At 43.3% G+C, this 22,020-nt stretch overlaps 1 protein-coding gene across 1 annotated transcript in view; it reads right to left on the reverse strand.

Moving 5' to 3' along the window:
- Positions 1,464 to 22,020, reverse strand: part of RDH10 (retinol dehydrogenase 10) — a 31,105-nt gene continuing 10,548 nt past the window's right edge. The window contains exons 3-6 of the mRNA XM_021089230.1: positions 8,430 to 8,528; positions 6,811 to 6,956; positions 4,471 to 4,602; positions 1,464 to 4,382 (exon numbers count right to left, since the gene is read on the reverse strand). Of these exons, the coding sequence (XP_020944889.1) occupies positions 4,259 to 4,382; positions 4,471 to 4,602; positions 6,811 to 6,956; positions 8,430 to 8,528 (501 nt within the window). The 3' untranslated portion in view covers positions 1,464 to 4,258. The remainder of the gene's footprint in view (positions 4,383 to 4,470; positions 4,603 to 6,810; positions 6,957 to 8,429; positions 8,529 to 22,020) is intronic.

A 22,020-nucleotide genomic window follows, 5' to 3' on the forward strand; every position in this document is an offset into this window, starting at 1 on the left:
GCTAAAAAAAACCTCCCAGGAATTCTGTCCTCTCTAGCAAATGAAGCCCCCAGGCCTTCTCCCGGAAGGAAGGCTCTTTTCAAGCCTGGACCTTCGTTGGGAAGGTGTGGCACTGCCTTTGCACGTTCTGTTTCAGGCACAGTACCATCTTCGTTTTTCCGGGCCTTTCCTGAGAATCCATTCCTCGCCATGACTAGGCGCTCATCCTCCTCTCCAGCTGTTGCCTGCCCACCCTTCAGGTTTTAATTTCAATCGCCTCCCCACCTCACTGAGATTGCATCGCACGCTTAGGCTTCACCTGTGGCATATGCACAGCAAGGGACTTGTATTTGAACTTGGGAGTGAACTGCCAGCAACTTGATTCCCTAGGCCTAGTCCATGCCTGGTATATTTTGTTGAACTGAGTGTAGGCACATGCTGACTCGACACTCCCTGGCCCCGAGTCCCAGCCACCTCTGGCCCATTCCAGTCTTGCTTTCTCTACTCCTCTTTTTAATCAGACACAGGCAATAGATTTGGCACAGAAAGAACTACCCTCCTTCCCCACCCCCCACTGATTTTATATTTTGTTGGAGGCAAAAGCAATTTTCCAAGATTCAGGTCAACACCAATTGAGAATTATTTCTGCCTGTTGGAAAAGAAAACTTTGAAAAAGACATTTGACTTTTTTGTTTTTTGTTTTTTTTTTTTCAACTGGGGAAAAATTTGAACGCTATAGCCTTTCAAGGAAACAGGATACTTAAAAAAAAAAAAAAAAATCACACACACACACACACACACACACACACACACACACACACACACACACACACACAACAAAAAACCCATCAGTCTGGCTTTATGTAGTTCAATCCTGTCAAGCTAATCTAATCTTTTGTGACAGAGCAGCAGACCTGGTAGATAAGGGGAAAACAATAGTTGGAATTTATCTCTACTGGCAAACTTTTGATTCCTGGGTCCCACTCAGTATGATTATCATTAAACTGCTTGAAAGGTTAGAGAGAGCCAGTTGTAGCTGGGGGACCGAAGAGGCTTCCCTGGGGCGGGGGTGGGGGGTGGGGGTCAGCCTTGAGCCCGTGGCCCTCAACGCTGCCCAGAAGGGCTGGATGACAGAAAACGGAACCATATTCCAAGTCAGCAGTCATCTCAAGGTGGGGTTGGGGGCATAGATGAATATGAAGCAAGCAAAGTCACCGTGGCAATTACTTAAGTGATCACAAGGATGAGGCTTGAGAAGAAAGCTCATGTTTGGGGAAAACAACATCAGTGCAGCTTTAGACTAAGAATAGGAGCCTTAACACAACATGTAGGAATCCTGCAGTCCTGAACCTGCACTACCCGTGTCCCCTTCCAAACTCCACGGCTGAAGGTGGGAAAGAGAATTTGGACAACATTCAAGAGAGAGCCACAGAAGTAATTAAACTAAGACTGGGACATGGGAATTGAAGACTTCTACAAAGGAGTTAAATGAATTTGGTTTATTGAATTTAGAGACCAACAACCTTAGAAGGGCAGTAACAAGAAGAGAAATAGGTTTAAATTACAACACAAAAATAAAATCAAATGTAAAGAGGACTGCCTTGGTCTTCAGATTGCTAAGAGGGTTGCTAAAGCAGAACAGATTTCTGTAGGATGCTTGGAGTGGGCTGGGGGCCGACCTGGGTAGCCCCTGAAAATATATCCTTACCCCATGTTGTTAGGAGACCACTGCCAAGTACAGTGGACCCTTGAGCAACACAGGTTTGAACTGCACCATTGATTTACATATGAATATTCTCTAATACTGTAGTATTAACTACAGTAATTCACAGTCCATGGTTGGTTGATCAGCAGATGGGGAAATTGGGGTTTGGGGGAATCACAGATCCAAAAAGCTGACTATAAGTTATACATGGATGTTTGACTACACAGAGGGTTGGAGCTCTATTCCCAGGTTGTTCAAAGGTCAGCGGCACTTCTTAAAATCCAAAATGGAAAATAAGAGGCAGCCGGTGCCTCAAGTGTTATAACGGCTTCAGGCTTAGTTATCCTTTATAAGGAGAAATTCAAGCACAGAATGAAGCTATTCCTTAAAGGCCAGCACTGGAGACACTAGCAGTGAGGCAGGACTCTTCTGTATGTGGATACAGGGCAGCTTTGATCTGTGCTGCAGCCAGACAAGTCACAGGTCACGGATTTTATCTTCCCACTTTCAGTATCAACAGGCCCCTGGTAACTTATCTAATCTAAGATGATAACATTGGAAATGAACAGCACCCTAGGCTGTTAATGTCTGTTCCCGAACACTATCCAGTTCAGACATTTTTCTTTTTTGTTTTGTTTTTTGTTTTGTCTTTTTAGGGTCATACCCCTGGCCTATGGAAGTTTCCAGGCCATGGGTCAAATCAGAACTGCAGCTGCCGGCCTACGCCACAGCCACAGCAAGGCCAGATCCAAGCCACGTCTGTGACCTACACCACAGCTCATGGCAACGCCAGATCCTTAACCCACTGAGTGAGGCCAGGGTTCGAAAGTGCATCCTCATGGATACTAGTCAGATTCATTTCTGCTGAGCCACGGTGGGAACTCCCAAATGTTTTTCTTTGAAGTGTGATATGGCACAGAGGAAAAGTCATCATGTTCTGATGACTGTCCCTACAACACTGCTGGTACTAATAATCACACAGTCATTTGTATGTAAGTTAAGTCTTTACATTTAATCAGTCCTTTATAAAATTTCCCAATTAATTAGTAAAAGATGGCTTATTTTAATAGCCTTAAACATTGGTCACTATTTAAACAAGACATTCTAAAAAAAAAAAAAGCAATCACATAATAGTTTATAGTCATTTACAAGTGGATGGTATACATTTAGATACAGAGGTAGAAGTTCACTTTTACAACGCTTCACTAATACACATTTACCAAATTCAAGGCACAAAATAGTTTGCTTTACAAAAAAATACTGTAAAAATGTCATTTGCTGTTCTACAATGTGAATAAAACTTTCAAAGGAATCTTTACACCCTTCCTTCCATACGTACTCCACAGTAGAAGATTTTTTTTCCCCCCTAGCTGACCATAGTTGGCACAAAAATGGGGATTTTTTAAATGCAAAAGTTCCCAGCTTTAGAAACTGTTTCTTTGCAGAGCTGCTATGTATTCTAGATCAGAGTCCAACCGAAGAATGAAACACAGCAACTTCCTGAGGAAAGGGCACTTTCTGTATGCAGCAAAATTCATAGGTAGAAAAACGTATGAACTTTTCTTTTGGATATATAGATCTCCAGAGGATTAGATGCTTAAGGAAAGATTTCAGAGATAAAGTTTATTTTTTGTCCTTTTTTTTTCCCCTCTTTTTAGAGCCGCTCCCATAGCATATGGAGGTTCCCAGGTTAGGGGTCCAATCAGAGCTGTAGCTGCTGGCCTATGCCACAGCCACAGCAATGAGGGATCTGAGCTGCGTCTGTGACCTACACTACAGCTCACGGCAATGCCAGATCCTTAACCCACTGAGCGAGGGATTGAACCCTCGTCCTCATGGATACTAGTTGTGTTTGTTAACCACTGAGCCACGGTGGGAACTCCAGAAATAAAGTTTAAAATTCCACTAACACTTTAGTCATTATGACTTTAACAAAGAGACCTGATCACCGTTACTGTAACAAGCAGACATCGTTTACTTCATATTGATGGAGATTTCCCAATGCCTTTTTAAAAGAGCTGTACATACAAACATCGTGAAAGAGCCACATAGGCTTTGCAAAACTGAAACTTAGAAAACATGAGAAAATATAGCACTATCAGTCCTTGAAGTTGTAAGAGTGCCAACTGGCTAGAGATTAATTACAAGAATTAATAAACTCTATGGGAATTAAGACAAACCAAACACATGAAATACACTGTTGTCATTGTCTCAAGGCATCCTGCTCATTCAAAAACAAAAAAAAAAAAAACAAAAAAACAAACAAACAAAAAACACCATGGTAGCCTGGAGACACACAGCGCTTGTCTAAAAGACTGACTGGTTTTAGGGTTTTGTCTGGAAAGAACCCTGTTGGCAGCATCTTAAGCTCACTTTTGCTGATCGTTTTCCAAGTACTCTAGTCTGTTAATTTACACTTTATTATTATTTTTTAAAAAGTTGATTAAAAAAAAAAAAGAAAGTCGATGCAGATTTAGAATCCAGAGAACATCAGTCATGCTGATGTCGGTCGGACTGAGATATCTTGGTCGTCTTCCAGTAGATCGTCTTCCATATTCCATACAAAAATGAGCCTCAGATGCCGTTTTTTGCTTCGTTATTGTTTGTGGCTTGTTTCCTTTGAGCGATGAAGGGGTACATACACTTGTCCGCTCCTAGGAACCGATACATGCACACGACTGCTTCGAAAGGCAGGATGCTGCAAAAGGAGAGGTCACAGTCAGCCAATGTGAAATGTCGCGTGTCCGCGTAGTTATGGGACGGGCGTGGGGAGCCCCCTCACTCACCTCTTCATGAAAGTCACGATGTACATGAGGCGAGGGGTACAGATCATGGGCTGGTCGGTGAGGATGGCCTTCATGGCCTGCTTCACACAGTAATCGGGCTTCAGAGGGGGCAGAAAAGGCTCAATTTCTTTCCTGAGAGTGACACAATCAAAAGATGAAATTAAGAATTAACACAAAATCTGGAGTTCCCGCCAAGGTGCAGTGTGTTGGGAATCTGACTGTAGTGGCTCAGGTCATAGCCACAACTATGGCTCGGATTCAATTGCTGGCCCGGGAGCTTCTATATGCCTCGGGTGCGGCCATGAAATTTAAAAAAAAAAAGTTTCTGGAAATACACATCAAAACATGAAGGCTGATGTTATCTAAGTTACAAGACCTGGGGTGTGCTTTGTTTGCTTCATTGTGTCTTTTCTGTATTTTTCAAACTGTCCTACTATGAACACTTTTTTTTTTTTTATTTCCTCATCTGGAAAACCAGTTTCATTTATTTAATTATTATTATTATTATTTTTTGGCTGCACCCATGGCATGTGAAAGTTCTCAGGTCAGGGATCGAACCTATGCCACAGTAGTGACCTGAACCGCTGCAGTACAAATGCTGGGTTCTTAACCTGCTGAGCCACAGAGGAACTCCAAAAACAAACAAAAAAGTAGAATTGGTCTGCCTTCCTATAACATGAGAAAGGTGTATTTTCAAAATGCCTTGAAATCTGAAATGTATTTCAAATTATTATTACTTTTCTCGTTCAACTGAAAAAGGAGTATCTGGCATCACAAACAAGATGCCCAAACTTTATTTATTTTTTTATTTTTATTTATTTATTTATTTTTGTCTTTTTAGGGCCACACCCATGGGCTATGGAGGTTCCCAGGCTAGTAGTCGAATTGGAGCTGTAGCTGCCGGCCTACACCACAGCTCATGGCAACACGGGATCCTTAACCCACTGAGCAAGGAAGGCCAGGGATCAAACCTGCAACCTCAAGGTTCCTAGTCAGGTTCGTTAACCACTGAGCCACATCAGGAACTCCAAGGTGCCCAAACTTTAATATTAAGCGTAGTTCAAACAATGGTATGTAAACACTGATAGAACCTTCTGAGTGAAATAAAGTCAGTTGTGTGCCTTCCCAGATGCCTGGGTAGGGAAAACAATGACATTTTCTCTGGGGAGGGGGGGTGGTCTCTGAAATGAAGTGCGTAGAGACAGCCTACCTTCCGCTGAATCCATCCAGTTACATGTTGAAATAACTTAGTATAATTTATTCCTTTCACTTTTCATTGTCCCCCTACAGCTCTGGACAACTGCCGTGATGCTAAATAGGAAACAGAGGCCCTCAGACCCTCAGTGACTGGTTCCTAAGTTCACAAGAGGGGAAAAAAACCAAACACACACACACACACACACACACACACACACACACACACACACACACACACACACACACACACACACACACACACACACACACACACACACACACGGGAAAAGAGGCAAGGCCAGGTCCGATCCTGGTCCAGACCTGGAGTCAGCCCCAAATGGAAGTGGCTCAAATCACTTCCACCTCCTTCACAGTGTGATCGGGTTCAGACTGTGTCAAGATCGGCCCTGACCCACAGGGAACTGGTTCGGTTATCTTGCTTTGCCTTTCAAATTCATCCAAGCAAAGATCTCGCAGTAAGCATGTCTTTGCAAGTGTCCCCTTAATGAGTCATGGCTTTGTTTATTCTGCTCAAGTCAGATGTGAACTGACATGGCTATTCTCACATGCCTCCTTTCAAAGTGCGTGGGTATTTTCTTTCATTCTTAGTAAACCTAAACGTTTCTTTCCCTTCTGTCTGAGTGAATCTGGTTATATACACTCTCTGCAAAAAGGAAGTTCCCAAATCTGGAGTGTCACGTTCAGGGGTCTTTTCAGAAGAACAGCCGTCCTTTCCTGCTGCGGCGGCGACATTGTTTTGTATCCAAACCAAAGTTGCATTTATGTACTAACACTAATATTACAGAAAGAAAGTCACTCTTGAAGAGAAAGCTTCTAGGCAAAGTCCTGGATATCTGTCTTCTCCCTGAAGGTGTGGAGAGGCCATTTCCTACGGATACTTCTAGGCCGACTTCTGCAAGCTAATACCAAGCCCCTGCTCATCAATCATACACGCCTCAACTTTCACAAACTCTGACCGATGAAACCTACAAGCTAACTGTCAAATGATGGCTACTGAAGTACAAGGCTGATTACTGCCGGAGATCTGAATGATCCCACACACACACACCCCCCACCCCCCAAAAGGAAAAGGTGATTTTTTAAAACAGCCTCTTGTCAGTGTGAAAGCAGGTTCTTACTGACCTGATACGGCAGCCTCGGAACATGCCGGTGTCGACGAGGTAAGGGCAAACCAGCGTTGTTTTAATTCCATCCTTTTCTGCAGCCTTTAACTCATGGCTCAGGGACTCATGAAAACCCACGACTCCAAACTTACTGGCGCAGTAATCCTGAGGCGGAGGGGAGAGAGCAGAAATACTCCGTTCACGCACACATTCTGGACCCAAACCAAACTTTCCTGGTCCTGTTCCTCTGGTTATGTGTTTGATACAAAAGGTTACAGGTGACTAAGCAAAGAAAAGGAGGGCTCTTTCAAAAACAGCCAGTTGATGTGGTTCCGTGCAGAAACAATATTTTCAAAGCAACAGCAGAAACAGATGAACATTTTTGCCACATCAACCAAGTATCATATTACTCTGGGGAAGTTACCGCAAAGGATTCCATGAAAGCTAACAAGTTGGAGCTAAAAAATGAACAGAGGTTCACTCTGAAGTGTCTGGAAAATTTACAAACGCTCTCTTGTTCAGTAAAGGAGACTGAAAAAACAGTTTGTTTAAATTAATGCCAAGAGAACAAAGGTGGGTCTAGCTTGGGTTATAAGCTGTTATGATCTGTTTTTCTTTTTAGGGCCAAGCGAAAATGGAAATGATTACAATACCTTACAAACTTAAACTAGAACTTAACCTAAGGACTCATGATATAGAGAGAAAGTCTTTCTCCACTATCCAACATTCTTATTATTTTTATTTTTTTCTTTTTAGGGCTGCACCTGTGGCACATGGAAGTTCCTGGGCTAGGGGTCCAATCAGAGCTGCAGCTAAGGCCTACGCCACAGCCACAGCAACACAGGATCTGAGCTGCATCTATGACATATGGCACAGCTTGTGGCAACACTGGATCCTTAATCCACTGAGCAAGGCCAGGGATCAAACCCACATCCTCACAGACACTATATTGGGTTCTTAATCTGCTGAGCCACAATGGGAACTCCTCCACTCCCCAACTTTAAATTCAGGAATGGAAATGCAGAATGTAGAAGCCATCTCTCCTACATCCTTGTGCATGCTTACCTGGGTTGCTGTTCTCCATTCTATACTGCAGGCACCCATGGGGCAAATAGCATGGGACATGCATAGACATGCTTTCTAACTTGACTATGGTGAAGAGCAGGGTCTAATAGCTCAGCTTTACAATCTCACAATGCAGACACCTCACATCTGCCCTAACCATCTCCCCTGATGAGCCAGATGTGATGAGCACACTTTTGGCAAGCTGACCACAACAGAATGTCAACCTTTGGCCTCATTTATCTGTTCCCCATGGCACTGCCACTGCCCCCACAGTTTCATCTTGACCCCATCAGCAGCATCGAGCAAAACTGCTAATGAAAAGGCCCACCTATTTCTTTTGCTGCTGCTGCCGAGGCCGCTTTGTCAAACCAGTATAAGTGATTTGGGGGCAGAAGAATACAGTTTCAGCAGCTGGCCCTGGGTTAGTGGGGAACACTCCACCAACAGCACACAGGTAGCAGGCTTTCCTGGGCTTTCCTGACTCTAAGGACAGCAGGTATCCGTCCTAGGAGTTCGGTATATTCGTCACAGATAAACCCCTTGAACTAACGAAATGCTTCATATCTGACAAACCTCAACTCCAGCCGTGCTGAATAGTCCCAAGGAACTTGCAACTGTCACAATATGACCATGATTAATCTCCAGCATGGTGGGAAGAAAAGCCTTAGTGGTCTGAAAGAAAAGAGAGTGTCAAGCTTTAGAATGGACGTTATGGGCTTCACCTATATCCCAAGATCATGCAACAAAGTTTTACCCACATAAGGTTACATTTCCCAATTTGTTTTGGAATATTTTGTTTCTCAAAAAGAGAAGATCCTTTAAGCGCCCGGTTAACTTAGCACCGTATCATTGGCATGGCAGGCCTATTATAAGCCATGACCAATGAGACTGTAACACAAGAGCTTTTGGGGACGATGTCCAGAGATGAAAAGAAAGCCACTAGTAGAGGGCTCTTTATCACCTTTCAAGTGATAGTTACCTGCTAATCTAAACGACTCTTGGGTCAGAGATCTTTTCATGCTCGTGACACTTAAGCCATGTCACGGTCTCTGAGGGACCTCCTGCCTACCCACGAGTAGGAGCCGCTGTGATGTTTACCTTATGGCTATGTCTACACAGCGACAGACCCATGAAGGAAGATATATTCCAGCACATCTTCCAGCATCCAAAGCTGTACTATCAAAGCATACCAACAGGAGGTAAAGTATTTTAGATGCAAAAAAAAAAAAGAGGGTAAAAGTATCATTTTAATGAAAAATGGGTCCTAACGCTAACTCTGCCTTGATGACAATTTATAGAGCTCTGAATGTCCACACTCCACTGTGGGGTTTACCAGGGAAGTGATTTTCCCACAGAGGCAGGTGACTGGCCGCTTGGGGGCAGAGGTCTCAGGGTAGAGGAACCAGAGGCAGCACTGATTTCTTTTCTCTTCCTTTCTTTTTCGTTCATTCGTTCCTTCCTTCCTTCCCTCCCTCCCTCTTTCCCTCCTTCCTGTCCCTTTTTAGGGCCAGACCTGGGGCATATGGAAGTTACCAGGCTAGGAGTTAAAATCGGAGCTACAGCTGTTGGCCTACCCCACAGCCACAGCAACACCAATCCAAACTGGCATTGACCTACCCCACAGCTCACAGCAACGCTGGATCCTTAACCCACCGAGAGAGGCCAGGGATAGGACCCAGGTCCTCTTGGATACCAGTTGGGTTCGTTATCGCTGCGCCACAATGGGAACTCCTGGCACTGATTTCCTATTCATTAAATTCTCTTTTCCCTTGAGCTACTTTGCCTTCAAGATGCAAGGCTGTATTTTACCAAAAATTACTTCAAATTGCTTAAGAGGATCTATTAACTACTCTACCAGGCTCCCAACAGTTTTATAACCTGCTTCTTAAAAGAAAGCAACAAAGAGCAATCTGTCTACTGTTGAGTTAATATCCCACTGCCAACACAGCTTCCCATGATTTATGAAGTTAAAAAAACCCAAAAGACTATGCAGTGGACTTAAAAAAAAAAAAAAAAAAAAGAGTTGCATTCCCTTCTCAGAGGATTTCCCAGCTAAGGAATTGCTGAATTTTTGCATACATATTTGACTTGGTTTGATAACTTGTTTGCATGTACAAGATCACAAATAGTCATTCCGTTGATGTGGAAGATTTTCCATGATGCTTGCAGTTGCCAGATGAATCTTTGTGAAATACACCAAGGTCTCCCCCAGTCAGACTCTTGATCACCACGTAAGCCCCCCACTCCCACCCCTGCCACTCATATTCACCTGTCTGGGCCTCCTGCTGTTACCACATCACACTTGTTCTCACCTGTAAGGCTGTACCCGTCTACTCTCCTCTCCTCTGACAATCTACCCCAATGCCCTCCTCTTAATTCAAAGTGCAATAATAATCATTTACTTCCACAGCCTCTCATGCTTTTAAAAGTGCTTTATGCTAATTATAGCACCTCCCAATAATTCTCTAACTCAAAGGTGGTTAGGGTGTTAACCACCTTTGATAGAGAATTAATTTATCTAATATTATTCTGTTCACTTTGACTTTATCCATATTTCCTTAAGACATATAATCAGTATCACTCGCTATATCATGCAGTTACATGTTCTGTGGTTTTTTTTTTGTTTTTTGTTTTGGTTTTTAGGGTCACACCCTTGGCATATGGAAGTTCCCAGGCTAGGGGTCGAATCAGAGCTACAACTTCCGGCCTACACCACAGCCACACCAATACCAGATCTGAGCCATGTCTGCGACCTACACCACAGCTCACAGCCACATTGGATCCTTGACCCACTGATTGAGGTCAGGGATCGAACCTGCATCCTCATGGATCCTAGTTGGGCTCATTAACCGCTGAGCCATGAAGGGAACTCCTGTGGTGTTTTTATTTTATTTTTTGCCAACCACACCTGGAAACTTTAGGCTTTATGTTTTAGCCTTGGACATTGTATCACAGAATTCCAAAAAAGTCCCTGCTGTACAGCACAAGGAACTGTACCTAGTCTCTTGAGTAAGACTCTGATGGAAAATGGAAAAAAAAAAAGGGGGTATGTATGGGTAACTGGGTCACTGTTCTGAACAGGGGAAATGGAAGGAGCATTGTCAATCAACTATACTTTAATTTTTAATTAAAAAAAACAAAGTAACATCACAAAGGAGTTTATCTATTCCAATCTAAACTAGAAAGCAATCCCATCCTCAATTGATCATGCCTATACATCTTCTTTTAGTATCAGATTATAATTAGTTGTTCCTAGATTAGCTAAAAAGTGCAAAATTTAGTTGTGAGGTTATCCAGAGATCAATTCTAACTGTTAAAAGTTTGCCGAGTCTTGGAAAAGAGGGATAGATTTAGTATGAAAGTCTTATTTTTCAGGATAAGGGCTTAATATTAAATCCTAAGAAGTTACACACAATGTAGAATTATCAGTAAGAATTTGCTGTTTGGTTACTGGACACATCAAAATCCCTGACCCTGCTCACTCCCAGCCAATGTCCATGCTAACTCTACCTGATCAGATACCCAGTGGGCTGGCTCTGATTACTTCCATATTCAAGTTCCACGCCAGTGCCTGCAGGTGTGCAATGGCTGAGCCAGATCCCCAGCACATGTGCAGGTAGGTGATGGAAGATGATCAAGTTTCCTCACTCTTTGTAAGCTGAATTGCTTGCAAGGTTCTGAAACGGACTGATGATGCCCACTCCTGCTTTGGTGCAATTAACTTACTCATTCAACAAGTATTTCTTGAATAGCTACTACATGCAGGTCCTGTATTATGATTTGGCCAAGTGGTGATGGGGAACATTGGCGCAGGTTCCGTTTCTGTTTCTAAGCAGATTTTATATTCACCAGCACCCAAGTGGGTTCAATCTGTACATTAGATACAAAGCAGTTCTGGTTAATCCTTCACAAAAGCAGGGTACTATCGCTGCATGGTCTAAAAAGTGTGATTTGGGCCTGCTCCCGCATCCTAGCCCCCAAAATAGTTTGGAGGGACATTTAAGCTACTGGTTTTGCATTTAAAGGAAAAGAGAAAAATAAAAAAAAGAATCTAAATATGGCTCTGTGACCAAAGTCTTTTTCAATTGTGGGTCGAAAAGATATTTTTCCAGGGAAATGGGATTCACTTTAAGTAGCTAGTAAAGTGTGACGCACTTTAATAGGAAGCTTTAGGAGGGAGGGGTTGATTTTTTTTTTTTAAGGTCAAAGTTTTTTTTATAAAATATGTGATTTCTCTGCCTCATGAGGGACAAACGGACCTTCTGTATAAATGAAATCCAGTGTGTCATTGCATTTCCTACATTCTAAGACAAAAGCCTATGTTCTTTATTTAGAAGGGCTCACTTACAGGTCTAATACTACAATCTACAGCTACTGACAATGTCGGGAATGACCAACACGGTGCTGAGCAGACTGGGAAGGGGGGTAAGCTAGCCAGGGGCGCAGGCGGGCGGGCAGCTGGGGAACCCAGGCTAGTGGTGGCCACTCAGCTTCTACTAGGTAGCAGGTGAAGGCAGACTGGGGTAAGGGCATGCCCGCCACAACTGCTCAGGTTTCTTTTTAAACCCAAGAGTACAGGGCTCCTTTTTAAACCCAAGAGTACAGGGCTCGGGCTGGAGCCTGATCCACGTGACTGAGCACCGAGGCTGTTAATCATTTCCTTTGCTGCCTGAGTGGAGGTGAGCAATTACGGCTTCTTGATTCTTTCCACAACCCAGCTCCGGCCTGGCATCCGGGGCATATAACCAAATCAACTGTGATCAATGCTAAGTCTATCCCCGAGTTTACGAGAAAAATGCTGTACCCAGGTGGCGGGAAAGCATCACCTTCTGGGGAACCTTCCCGAGGAACCAGACTAGTTTTCTTTTCCAACTCCTCTTGCCCTCAACGTCTGGTAGATGACATCTGAGATAGCACAGCATATCCCGTCCCTGACACAGTCTGACAGCACAAAGACATCTGGCACTTTGTGATGAATTATTAATGTGCACAAATATTGTAGCGCATACGTGATGGGGACCAGCAGAAGGTGAAGTGCTAGTTGCCATGACACCAGTCAGTTCAAGCTCAGGTTCGTGATCTTTAACTCTGTCTCAGAGGCGTTAGAAGAACTTAAAGAGCAAATCTGTGGCGCACACCCAACAGGCTTGAGTGTAAATTCCTGCGTGTGCCGCCAGCGGTGAATCTGAGGGGGGCAGCCGGAGACCCTGATGAAGGCCAGGACCACTGTGTCATCTCAATGCAAGGACGAATCATGGAGATCAGGCGTTACCAGCTAGTGAAGAGATCCCTAAAGGAAGAGCTGGCTGGTCCCAGGGCTGGTTGGCAAGGTCAGCTACACGCTTATCCTCAGCCAGAGAACTGCACTCAGTCGCTATGTCTGAGAAACAGAGGAGATTGTCCAGTTCATCAGCAGGAAAATAGGGTTGACTCTTGATCTGGGGGATTAGGTCTCAAAGTCAGTAACTAGTCTGTGCCAATTCATATGTTCCATGACAGAATTTAGAGTTGAATGGGACCTAGGGATTATTTTATCTGCAGGAAAGAAAACTCTTAATAACTTGTGATGATATTAAAAAAATCTTTTTTAATTGTATGGAAAAAAAAACTATTACATTTAAAATGGAAAAGCAATGAGATCCTACTGTATAGCACAGGGAACTATATCCAGTCTCTTGGGATAGACCAAGATGGGAGGATAATATAAGAAAAGGAATATATATATATATATATAAACTGGGTCACTTTGTTGTACAGCAGAAATCGGCACAACATTGTAAATCAACTATACCTTAATAAAAAAATTGTGTAAAAATGTGTGATGATAGCTCTTTGATTATCTGTGATTCATTTTATCACAAGGCTCTAATGCCATAAGCTGCCACCAGCTGACAGGGTCACTATGTGATGAAAAAGGTTAAAAAAAAAAAAAAGAAAGAAAGAAAAAGGACACTCAAATGGACACCGACATTCCTATGAAACACACCTCACAAGTTTAATACCTCATAGCTCCTCCGGGTTCCTCTTCAAAGCTCTGAGCACTTTGAAAGATAACTGTAAAGGTCATATTTAGAATATAAACAAGAACTTCTTAAACAGAAGTGTGACTGGACAGAGACATGACATGTCATATCTTGAGAAATCTTTGAATGTCAGGTTTACGCCAAATTAACTCCTAACAGTTCCAAGCCTCCAGATCACTCTTGGTGCTCTTAATGACAGGCTGCAATGCAGAGCCCGCAGCTGCACTGTCAGGACAAATTAGCCCAAAGTTAAACAAAGGAGAATGTGAAGAAATGCGGTATCCGGTGAAGTCTGACTTTTGAAATTCCGAGATTGATGACACCTTAAAGGTGTATGTAAAACACTCAGAATATGTTTTCCATATTCGCAAGCAATTCAAGGCTAATAGATACTAAGGGAAAAGCAAAATTAATTTCTCACAGTGGGAAAAGCCCTCGGACTCTATTTCTGGGCAACTGCATGACTGGCCTGCAGTCCATTCAAAAAAAAAGGCATCTTTTTAAAAGATTCATTTTGAAGTGTTTCTCTCTCATTTGAATGTCTAAGAAACAGAGAAAACTTTCACTTCTAAAGAAGACCAAATATCCTATGACAATGGGAAAAAGGATTAACATCATCAGCACACGTATAGCACGGTTTTCTGATCTATGTTTAAGGTTTTTTTTTAAGGTTTTTATTTTTTCTATTATAGTGGATTTATCTCATTCCGTCAATTTCTGCTGTATGTTTAAGGGTGTTCAGAGTCTCCAAATAACAGTAATATTATGGGAAAACATACAATCAAGACAAAAAGACTCCTCTGGACAACACTGAACCAGACATCCTTAGGGTACCCCCTCCAAATGGTTCAACAACACTCCTTGGTGTTTTGCTGCTTCTGTCTGGGCTGCTGATCTTTATCAGCATCACAAAGGAACATACTGCTTATTTACAAGACTGAAATGACATCTGGTGGCACTCTGCTCTGGAAATTTAGTCACTGCTCCTGGAAAACTATGATTCAATAGTACAAAACTTTCTGAAGGCGCTGAAAAGATCGTGAACTGGGTTTAAAAGGCTATTTAATAGGAGAAGTCATTACTGTGTTCAAAGACTGAAGAAGGGTGACATACCCTCCCACTCACATGGGAAAGGAACCCGTGGCTAAATAAATGTCCTTAATTCTGTAGACTTATAGGTATCTGCTTCATCAATGTACTGACCATCCAGCTTCCCAAGTTTCACTTGGGCCACAAAAAGTGTTACTGGAAATTTTTCATTACAAAACTGTCTTCCCCGGGAAGTAAAACCCGCATCTGTCTTTGTTGGCAGTATACTGACTTTAAATACTTTAGCTGCAGTTGACAGCACACATTCTGAAATTCATGTAATTCGATGACGGCTTTCTTTTTTCCTTTCCAATCCGGGTGGGTTTGCAGAGACAAGAAGGTCTCCTGACAGACTGTGCAATAAATAGGGCCCCAAGACCAAAGCCTAGAACGATGTGCCGATTTAACAAAATGTTCGTCAAAATCTTGATCCGCCTGACATGAAATGTTTTCTCTTTAGCCATAGAGGAAACCCTAAAGAATATGTCATAGTCATCAAACTCATATTGATGTTACATCCATCCTTTCTGTTACTATTTTGAGGCCACAGGGACTTGTTCAACATTTGGCGGCATCGGCGGTTAATACTTAACACGCACACACAAGGATACCCCTACAGTTGCCCTGCACTCAAGAAGCTAATAAAAGAGCTAGGCTTTTCAAATGAACACCTAGATGATGACACCATTAGTTATTCAGCAAAAATAAATGCTTCATTAACTTGCCTTCCTGCTGTTAAAGCACAGGATGAATCTACCCCGAGGCGGTGACTCAGATATCAACGTTCCCTTGCGCTTTATAGAGGCTGCTGTGCAGAAATGCCAGAGAGGAAGGAACTTAAAACTCAGTCTGCCTGGAAAGTAGGCTGGCCTTTAGAGTCCAGAAACCACGTGGTCCCGACCATCAATCACTTCACCTTCCTTGTTACCTGACCTCTCTTGGCTTAACTCAAGGGTGAGACAAAAGGATATCGCCAAGGTGTCTCAGCTTGAAGATGTTACAACATACATCCAGTAATTCTTTCTTCCATTTCAACCACGCATTCGATACACAAGTCGCAACACTGAGATCTTACTTGCCTAAGACTCTTGTAAATGACTCAATAAGGTATCAACTCCATTAGTGCAGTTGCCAGCATCTGGTGAGTAGTAAAAATATCTATTCATTAAACATTTATATGTTGTCATGGCTGTGCCTTTTCAAAGAATGTAACTTGAATCCCGGCCCTTGTCATATTAAAAAAATATTGACAAGTTATCTGTGAAAAAACCTTTTTTTTTTTTTCTGCCTTTGAGTTCATGGAAGCTCAACGTGTTAGAAGAAACTATGAAAGCTGAACACTGGTTCTAAAATGCTCTTTTCCCTGCTCCTCCCCCGGCTGAGTCCTAGATGATCAAAGGAGCGTTCCCCAGCTCCCTCCAGCTCGGGGGCCCCTTCCCCTATTTAATAACTCTTTACAGAATAATGAAAGTCACCCGCAAAATTGCAGCCAAGTAGTCTGCTAAACAACAGGTTGTCATTAATCCCCTTGCTTTGCCCCCAACTCAAATCGCATCTCAGGAACTGTAATAAAGACAGATCTTCCAAAGGGCAGAGGCTTTGGTTCTGCTCCAGTGACCAGTAAGCACTTCCATGAGGCAGAACCACGTGCACGGGGGCTCTGCCTCTGCTTAGGCCCCCTTCCCCCACCCGCAACCCTGAGCCCAGCAATACCCCCATGATCGTCTCCCATCAGCCCTTGTACTTCATACATGCAAATGGTTCAGATTCTTCTCTGCTTCCTAGTGAGCTTACTTCACAGTCTTTATAGAATATTAAATCTTTGCCTAAACAAAAGACAAATACAATCAAGATGTCACTCCTGAGAACTTATTCTTAGGTGTGCACCATGACAACTTAGAACATGCTCACCGTTCAGTTCCTGTAGTGGTGCAATGGAAATGAATCTGACTAGGAACCATGAAGTTGAGGGTTTGATCCCTGGCCTCAGTGAGCTGTGGTGTGGGTCACAGACACGGCTCAGATCCCACGCTGCTGTGGCTGTGGTATAGGAGGGCAGCTATAGCTCTGATTGGACCCCTAGCCTACGAACCTCCATACTGCCTTGGGTACAGCCCTAAAGAAAGAAAGAAGGAAAGAAAGAAAATGCTCACCCTTTATGAGGGTCTATGAGTTACCTATATTGTGTTAGGCATTGTTTTAAAAAAAAAATGTGACACTTAAAGAAACTTAAGGATTATAAAAGCCTCCTTTGGAGTTCTTTGGAGTTCCCATCGTGGCGCGGTGGAAACGAATCCAACTAGGAACCATGAGGTTGCGGTTCAATCCCTAGCCTCAGTGGGTTAAGGATCCAATGTTGGCGTGAGCTGTGGTGTAGGTCGCAGATGGGGCTCGGATCTGGCGTTGCTATGGCTGTGGTGTAGGCCAGCAGCTGTAGCTCTGATTAGACCCCTAGCCTGGGAACCTCCATATGCCACAGGTGCAGCCCTAAAAGACAGAAGAAAAAAAAAAAAAAAAAAAAAAAGCCACATTTTCTAGAAATCAGTTGTCAGGCAAAGCTACACACTGGAATCATCCAGGGGAAGCTTTGTTTCTGACGCCCAGGCATATCCCAGGCCAGTTATACCTGGGAAGGAATCAGGCATCGGGAGACAGCGTTCCCCAGTGACTCCGATATGTGGGCAAGTCTGAGAACCAGTGTTCTAGAGCAGAGTATCTCAAACTCAGCACCACTGACTTTACTGCCGGGTCACTTTACATTGTGGGAGGGCTGTCCTGTACCTTGTAGGATGTTCTGCAGTATCCCTGGCCTCTACCCACTAGAAGCCAGTAATATCCCCCCAGCTCCAACGAGGGGAAATGTCTTCAGGTGCAGCCAAATGCCCCGGAGAGGGAAACAGGTCCTATGAGAACCACTCTATTTTTTTAAAGGAGATGGGGACTATATTTTTTGTATATATTTTTTGGCCCATGGCATGCAAAAGTTCCCAGGCCAGGGACTAAATCCACCCTACAGCAGCAGCTCAAGCCACAGCAGTGACAAGTGACAACGTCCGATCTTTAAACCCACTGAGCCACTAGGGAATTCCAAGAACCAATCTTTAGCACATTAGCAAATCAAGTTCCATATAGTCCTGTGATACTTTTTCCTAAGCTCTAATTCTCATATTGTAATGACATTTTCTAGCTTTGGAAGACGTTCTATGCTTAAAAAAACCCCACGACTTAAATATAGGCCCAGAAGCCTCTCACTTTTAGTTTACATGTCAATACCTTCAAACTACCACTCTACTACTACATTAAAAAGTATCATTGGAGGGAAATGATGCCAACGAAATGCAGGGGCCAGAAGGGGGGCGAGGGGAGGGGCACAACAGGCACAGTCTCTGTCCTCCTACAACTTATTTCTAGACAGCGGTTTTGGTCCTGAGCAGGAAGAATGTAGCCCTGCAATGCATGGCCTTGACTCTGTACCATGGTGTTTATGGCTTTGGAAATGCCATCCTGGGCACAGCAACCAAGGGGAAAAGTTATCAAGAGAGAACTTGGGCTTCTCCTTTTAAACAATGGCCTGGACTCAAATCAAAAAAATAACCCAGATGAGGGTGGAGCCCAGGGTGCATGCATGGTCTGGCATTTTCCTAGTTCCTTCTCAAAGGCTGATGTGCCTAAGAATTACCCAAGATCTGAAATGCAGACCCTGATCCAGTAGGTCTGGGAGGGGCCTGAGCTTGCTTTTCTAATATGCAGCGTGGCCAGGTAATGCTATTGCTGCTGCTCTGGACCACAGTCTGAGCACAAGGTTCTGGCATAGCCAGGTAACGTCTACTCCAAACCTCACATGGTGTCAGGTCAATTTCTTCTAGAAATTCAGCAAAACTGGCTAATTTCTCTGCTCTGTCCTACCTGTGTTCTTTGGACCAGAGTTTTAGGAGTTGAGAGGCCCCATTCTCCAGTCCTCACATCCTTCTCCCAATAATGTTTATCAAAAGCCAGTTCGAATCTATGTCAAGAGCCCTGGGAGCTTTGTATGGACAACTAGGGGAGCTTACAGGCTGTCTGTATATTTGCCTTGGATCCATTTTTAGCACTAGCAAGCCCCTCTGCTGTGGTTTGAATGTTTGTGTTCCTCCAAAATTCACAGTGAAACCTACCACCCAATGGGATGTTGTCAGGCCATGAGGGTGGAGCTCTCAAGATGGGATTAGTGCCCCTTTTTATAAAAAAAGACCCCAGGGAGTGTCCTCACCCCTTCCACCACATGAGGTTACAGCAAAGACAATGGTCTACGAACCAGTGAGTGGGTTCTCACCAGACACTGCATCTCCCAGAGGCTTGATCTTGGACTTCCAGCCTCCAGAATTGTGAGAAGGAAATTCCTGCTGGTTATAAGCCACTCAGTCCATGGTACTCTGCTACAGCAGCCAAATGGACTAAGACATCCCCTTCCCCATTAGCATAAGCTGTCAGAGAGAGACCTAGAAGACTTCAACTCCTTTCCCTTATCCACACAGGCTCTGAAGGCTTAGCTTTCAAAACAAGGACCTTAGACCCTTTTTAGCCTGAGCATTTACCTTTTTCATCTTCCACGTTTACCTTTCTGACGTTTTCATGCTTTGTTAAGCCTGTGAGAGAACCGCGCAGAGGGAAAAATTACCCCGTTAAAAATCAGATGCTTGTGCCAGAAGCTTGGACACCCCCAGGGGACCAAAATGGCACAATTTTGAGAATCCATGATTAGCATTTCCAAAGCAAAGCTCCTGAAGTTATCTGGAATTCTGATCCCATAAGATCATTATGTAACAAAAACGGTATTACATTTTCCAGGAAATCAGCATAAAACAAACACAAAAACCTAAACTAAAACCACACCTTTTTTTAGGGAGTTTTTTTTTTTGGGGGGGGGGTTGGCCAAGCCTGCAGCACATGGAAGTTGCAGGGCCAGGAATCAAACCCGAGCCACAGTAGTGATAATGACGGATCCTCAACCCACTGAGCCACAAGGGAACTCCCAAATCACACTGTTACTGACACTTTGGTATCAAGTATTTGTTCAGTCAGGCCTTGTCATTCACTACCTTTGTGTCTGTTCCGTCAATGTTGACACGCAAACTAGGGAGAGAAGGACACAGAGTGACTAAGATCACAGCGCTCTCTTCTCAGTAGAGTAACCACCTCAGACACAGACCATGGAAAATTTCAGAAAAGGCACAGAAAAAAAACACGTGCACGTGAATTGGGCGTTGGTAATAAAATTCTAATGTGGTATTGGTTCTTTAGAAATTTACATGCTTGTCTAATTTACGGAGCAAACTTTTTGGGGATAATAAGCTATGGTTAATTAGTAGTCATCACTAAACTAACCATGATAATAATAATTCAAAAAAATCAACATACCACTCATTCTTACATTATAAGTGACTCATAGGGAAATCTACCAGGAACTTTGAACATACACCCCCAGTTAGTATTTGTAGAGCTTCTAAACTAAGGCCCTAGGCAGAGGGTCTGGGTCCTAGCATCTTCCTTCCCCAGGTGACCTTAACCGAGTCCCGTAACCTCCCTCGGTTTATTTCCTCATTCATAAACATGGGGATAATGGCTCTACTTAATGCAGAGTTGCTACGAGGGGCAAATGAGAGAAGAGTATTTATGGAAGCGCTTTGTATGACATTAAGTGCCATATAAAAGTATAGTAAATGCATACGAGGCATATTAAGTATATATTTATAGGCTATTTGGGTTATAAGTGCTATCTATTTTTGGTTATGTTGTTTCTTCAAGTTCCTGCAATTCCTGGTTCTTACTAAGTATGGCTCCCAGGCTCCCTGCCCTCCACGAAGCACCAGACCACACTTCCGGCAAAAGCCCAGGGCCTGACCACCAGTAGCAGCCTCACAAACAAGCGGCTTAACAGCTGCTTCCGCTGCCGGGCCCTGCCTCCAGAATCCTGGATGCTGCTGGGAAATGGAAGACACTTTCCAGTAACACCTCTTCTCTAATCCTTTTCTCTAGGCCTGTCCTATCAGATCAGAAAACAACCGTTTAGAAATGTAAATGATACTGCGTGATGGAGAAGAACAGAGCACTTGTCAAAATAAAGTTAGTACAGAACTATTTGAGAATAATTGATTATATACCTGATGTTTTTCTTCCCCAAGAGACTGTAGGACTTATCCCCATTAAAAAAAAAAAAAAAATCCTTGAGGAGTCAGTAGGGGGCAGTATGTTAATTACAATTGGCAGGTGGGAAAATTCAGGCTTTGAATTTTAAGTTTCACTTGTCCTCAAAATACCCATGTGCTTACATAAGTTACACCACAAATATTTTCCCTGTTACACTGATTTGGGAAGTGCTACTTTGAGCCCCATTGTCTGGAATAACACTAAGAAGCTGAATTGTGTTAAGATTCAGAAATTCCAGCCCTAAGCCATTTGAAGGGAAGGCAAGAACTGCACATTTTATGCAAGTAGCAAATGAGAAACACTGGGGTTTCCCCAAGCCCCAAAATGCTGATGTTGCCACTTCTCACACACCTCTGTGTGATCTTTGAAAGTTTCACAGGCCAAGTCGAGTTTTGTTTCCGAATGTGAATTCATTCTAAGTGGCTTGTCATCTGGGCTCATTTGACAGCACTCAAGGTTGCAGCAGTAATTGCCCTTCCTTGTTAAATATTCCAGCAGCATTTGCGGCGGTGTTGAAAGTTTTATGATCATTATGAGAGGATATTCATTTTTCCCCCCCTGTGGTTCATTTAATTTTAGTTTCAGAGCATTTAAGAAAATGGTTCCTGACAGGTGTGAACTTGGGTTTTGAAGGAATTGACAAATAAAGTATTAAAGAAAAAGAAACCCAAGAATGGGTCATGCTGGGTAAGATCAAGTCAAAGATGCCAGCATTCCTGCTGTTGAAAGGTGTTCCCACCAGCCCCAAGATGGCACATGCCTACATCAGCTGAAGCCCAGGGGCCGGGACCGGCTGGCCAAGGGTGTCAGAGTAACCGAGACTAGATTCTAAGGTTGTATGCTCCAACAGCCTTTACTCTGAACAA

Source organism: Sus scrofa, chromosome 4 (assembly GCF_000003025.6).
Source record: "Sus scrofa isolate TJ Tabasco breed Duroc chromosome 4, Sscrofa11.1, whole genome shotgun sequence".
In the NCBI taxonomy this organism is placed as follows: Eukaryota; Metazoa; Chordata; class Mammalia; order Artiodactyla; family Suidae; genus Sus; species Sus scrofa.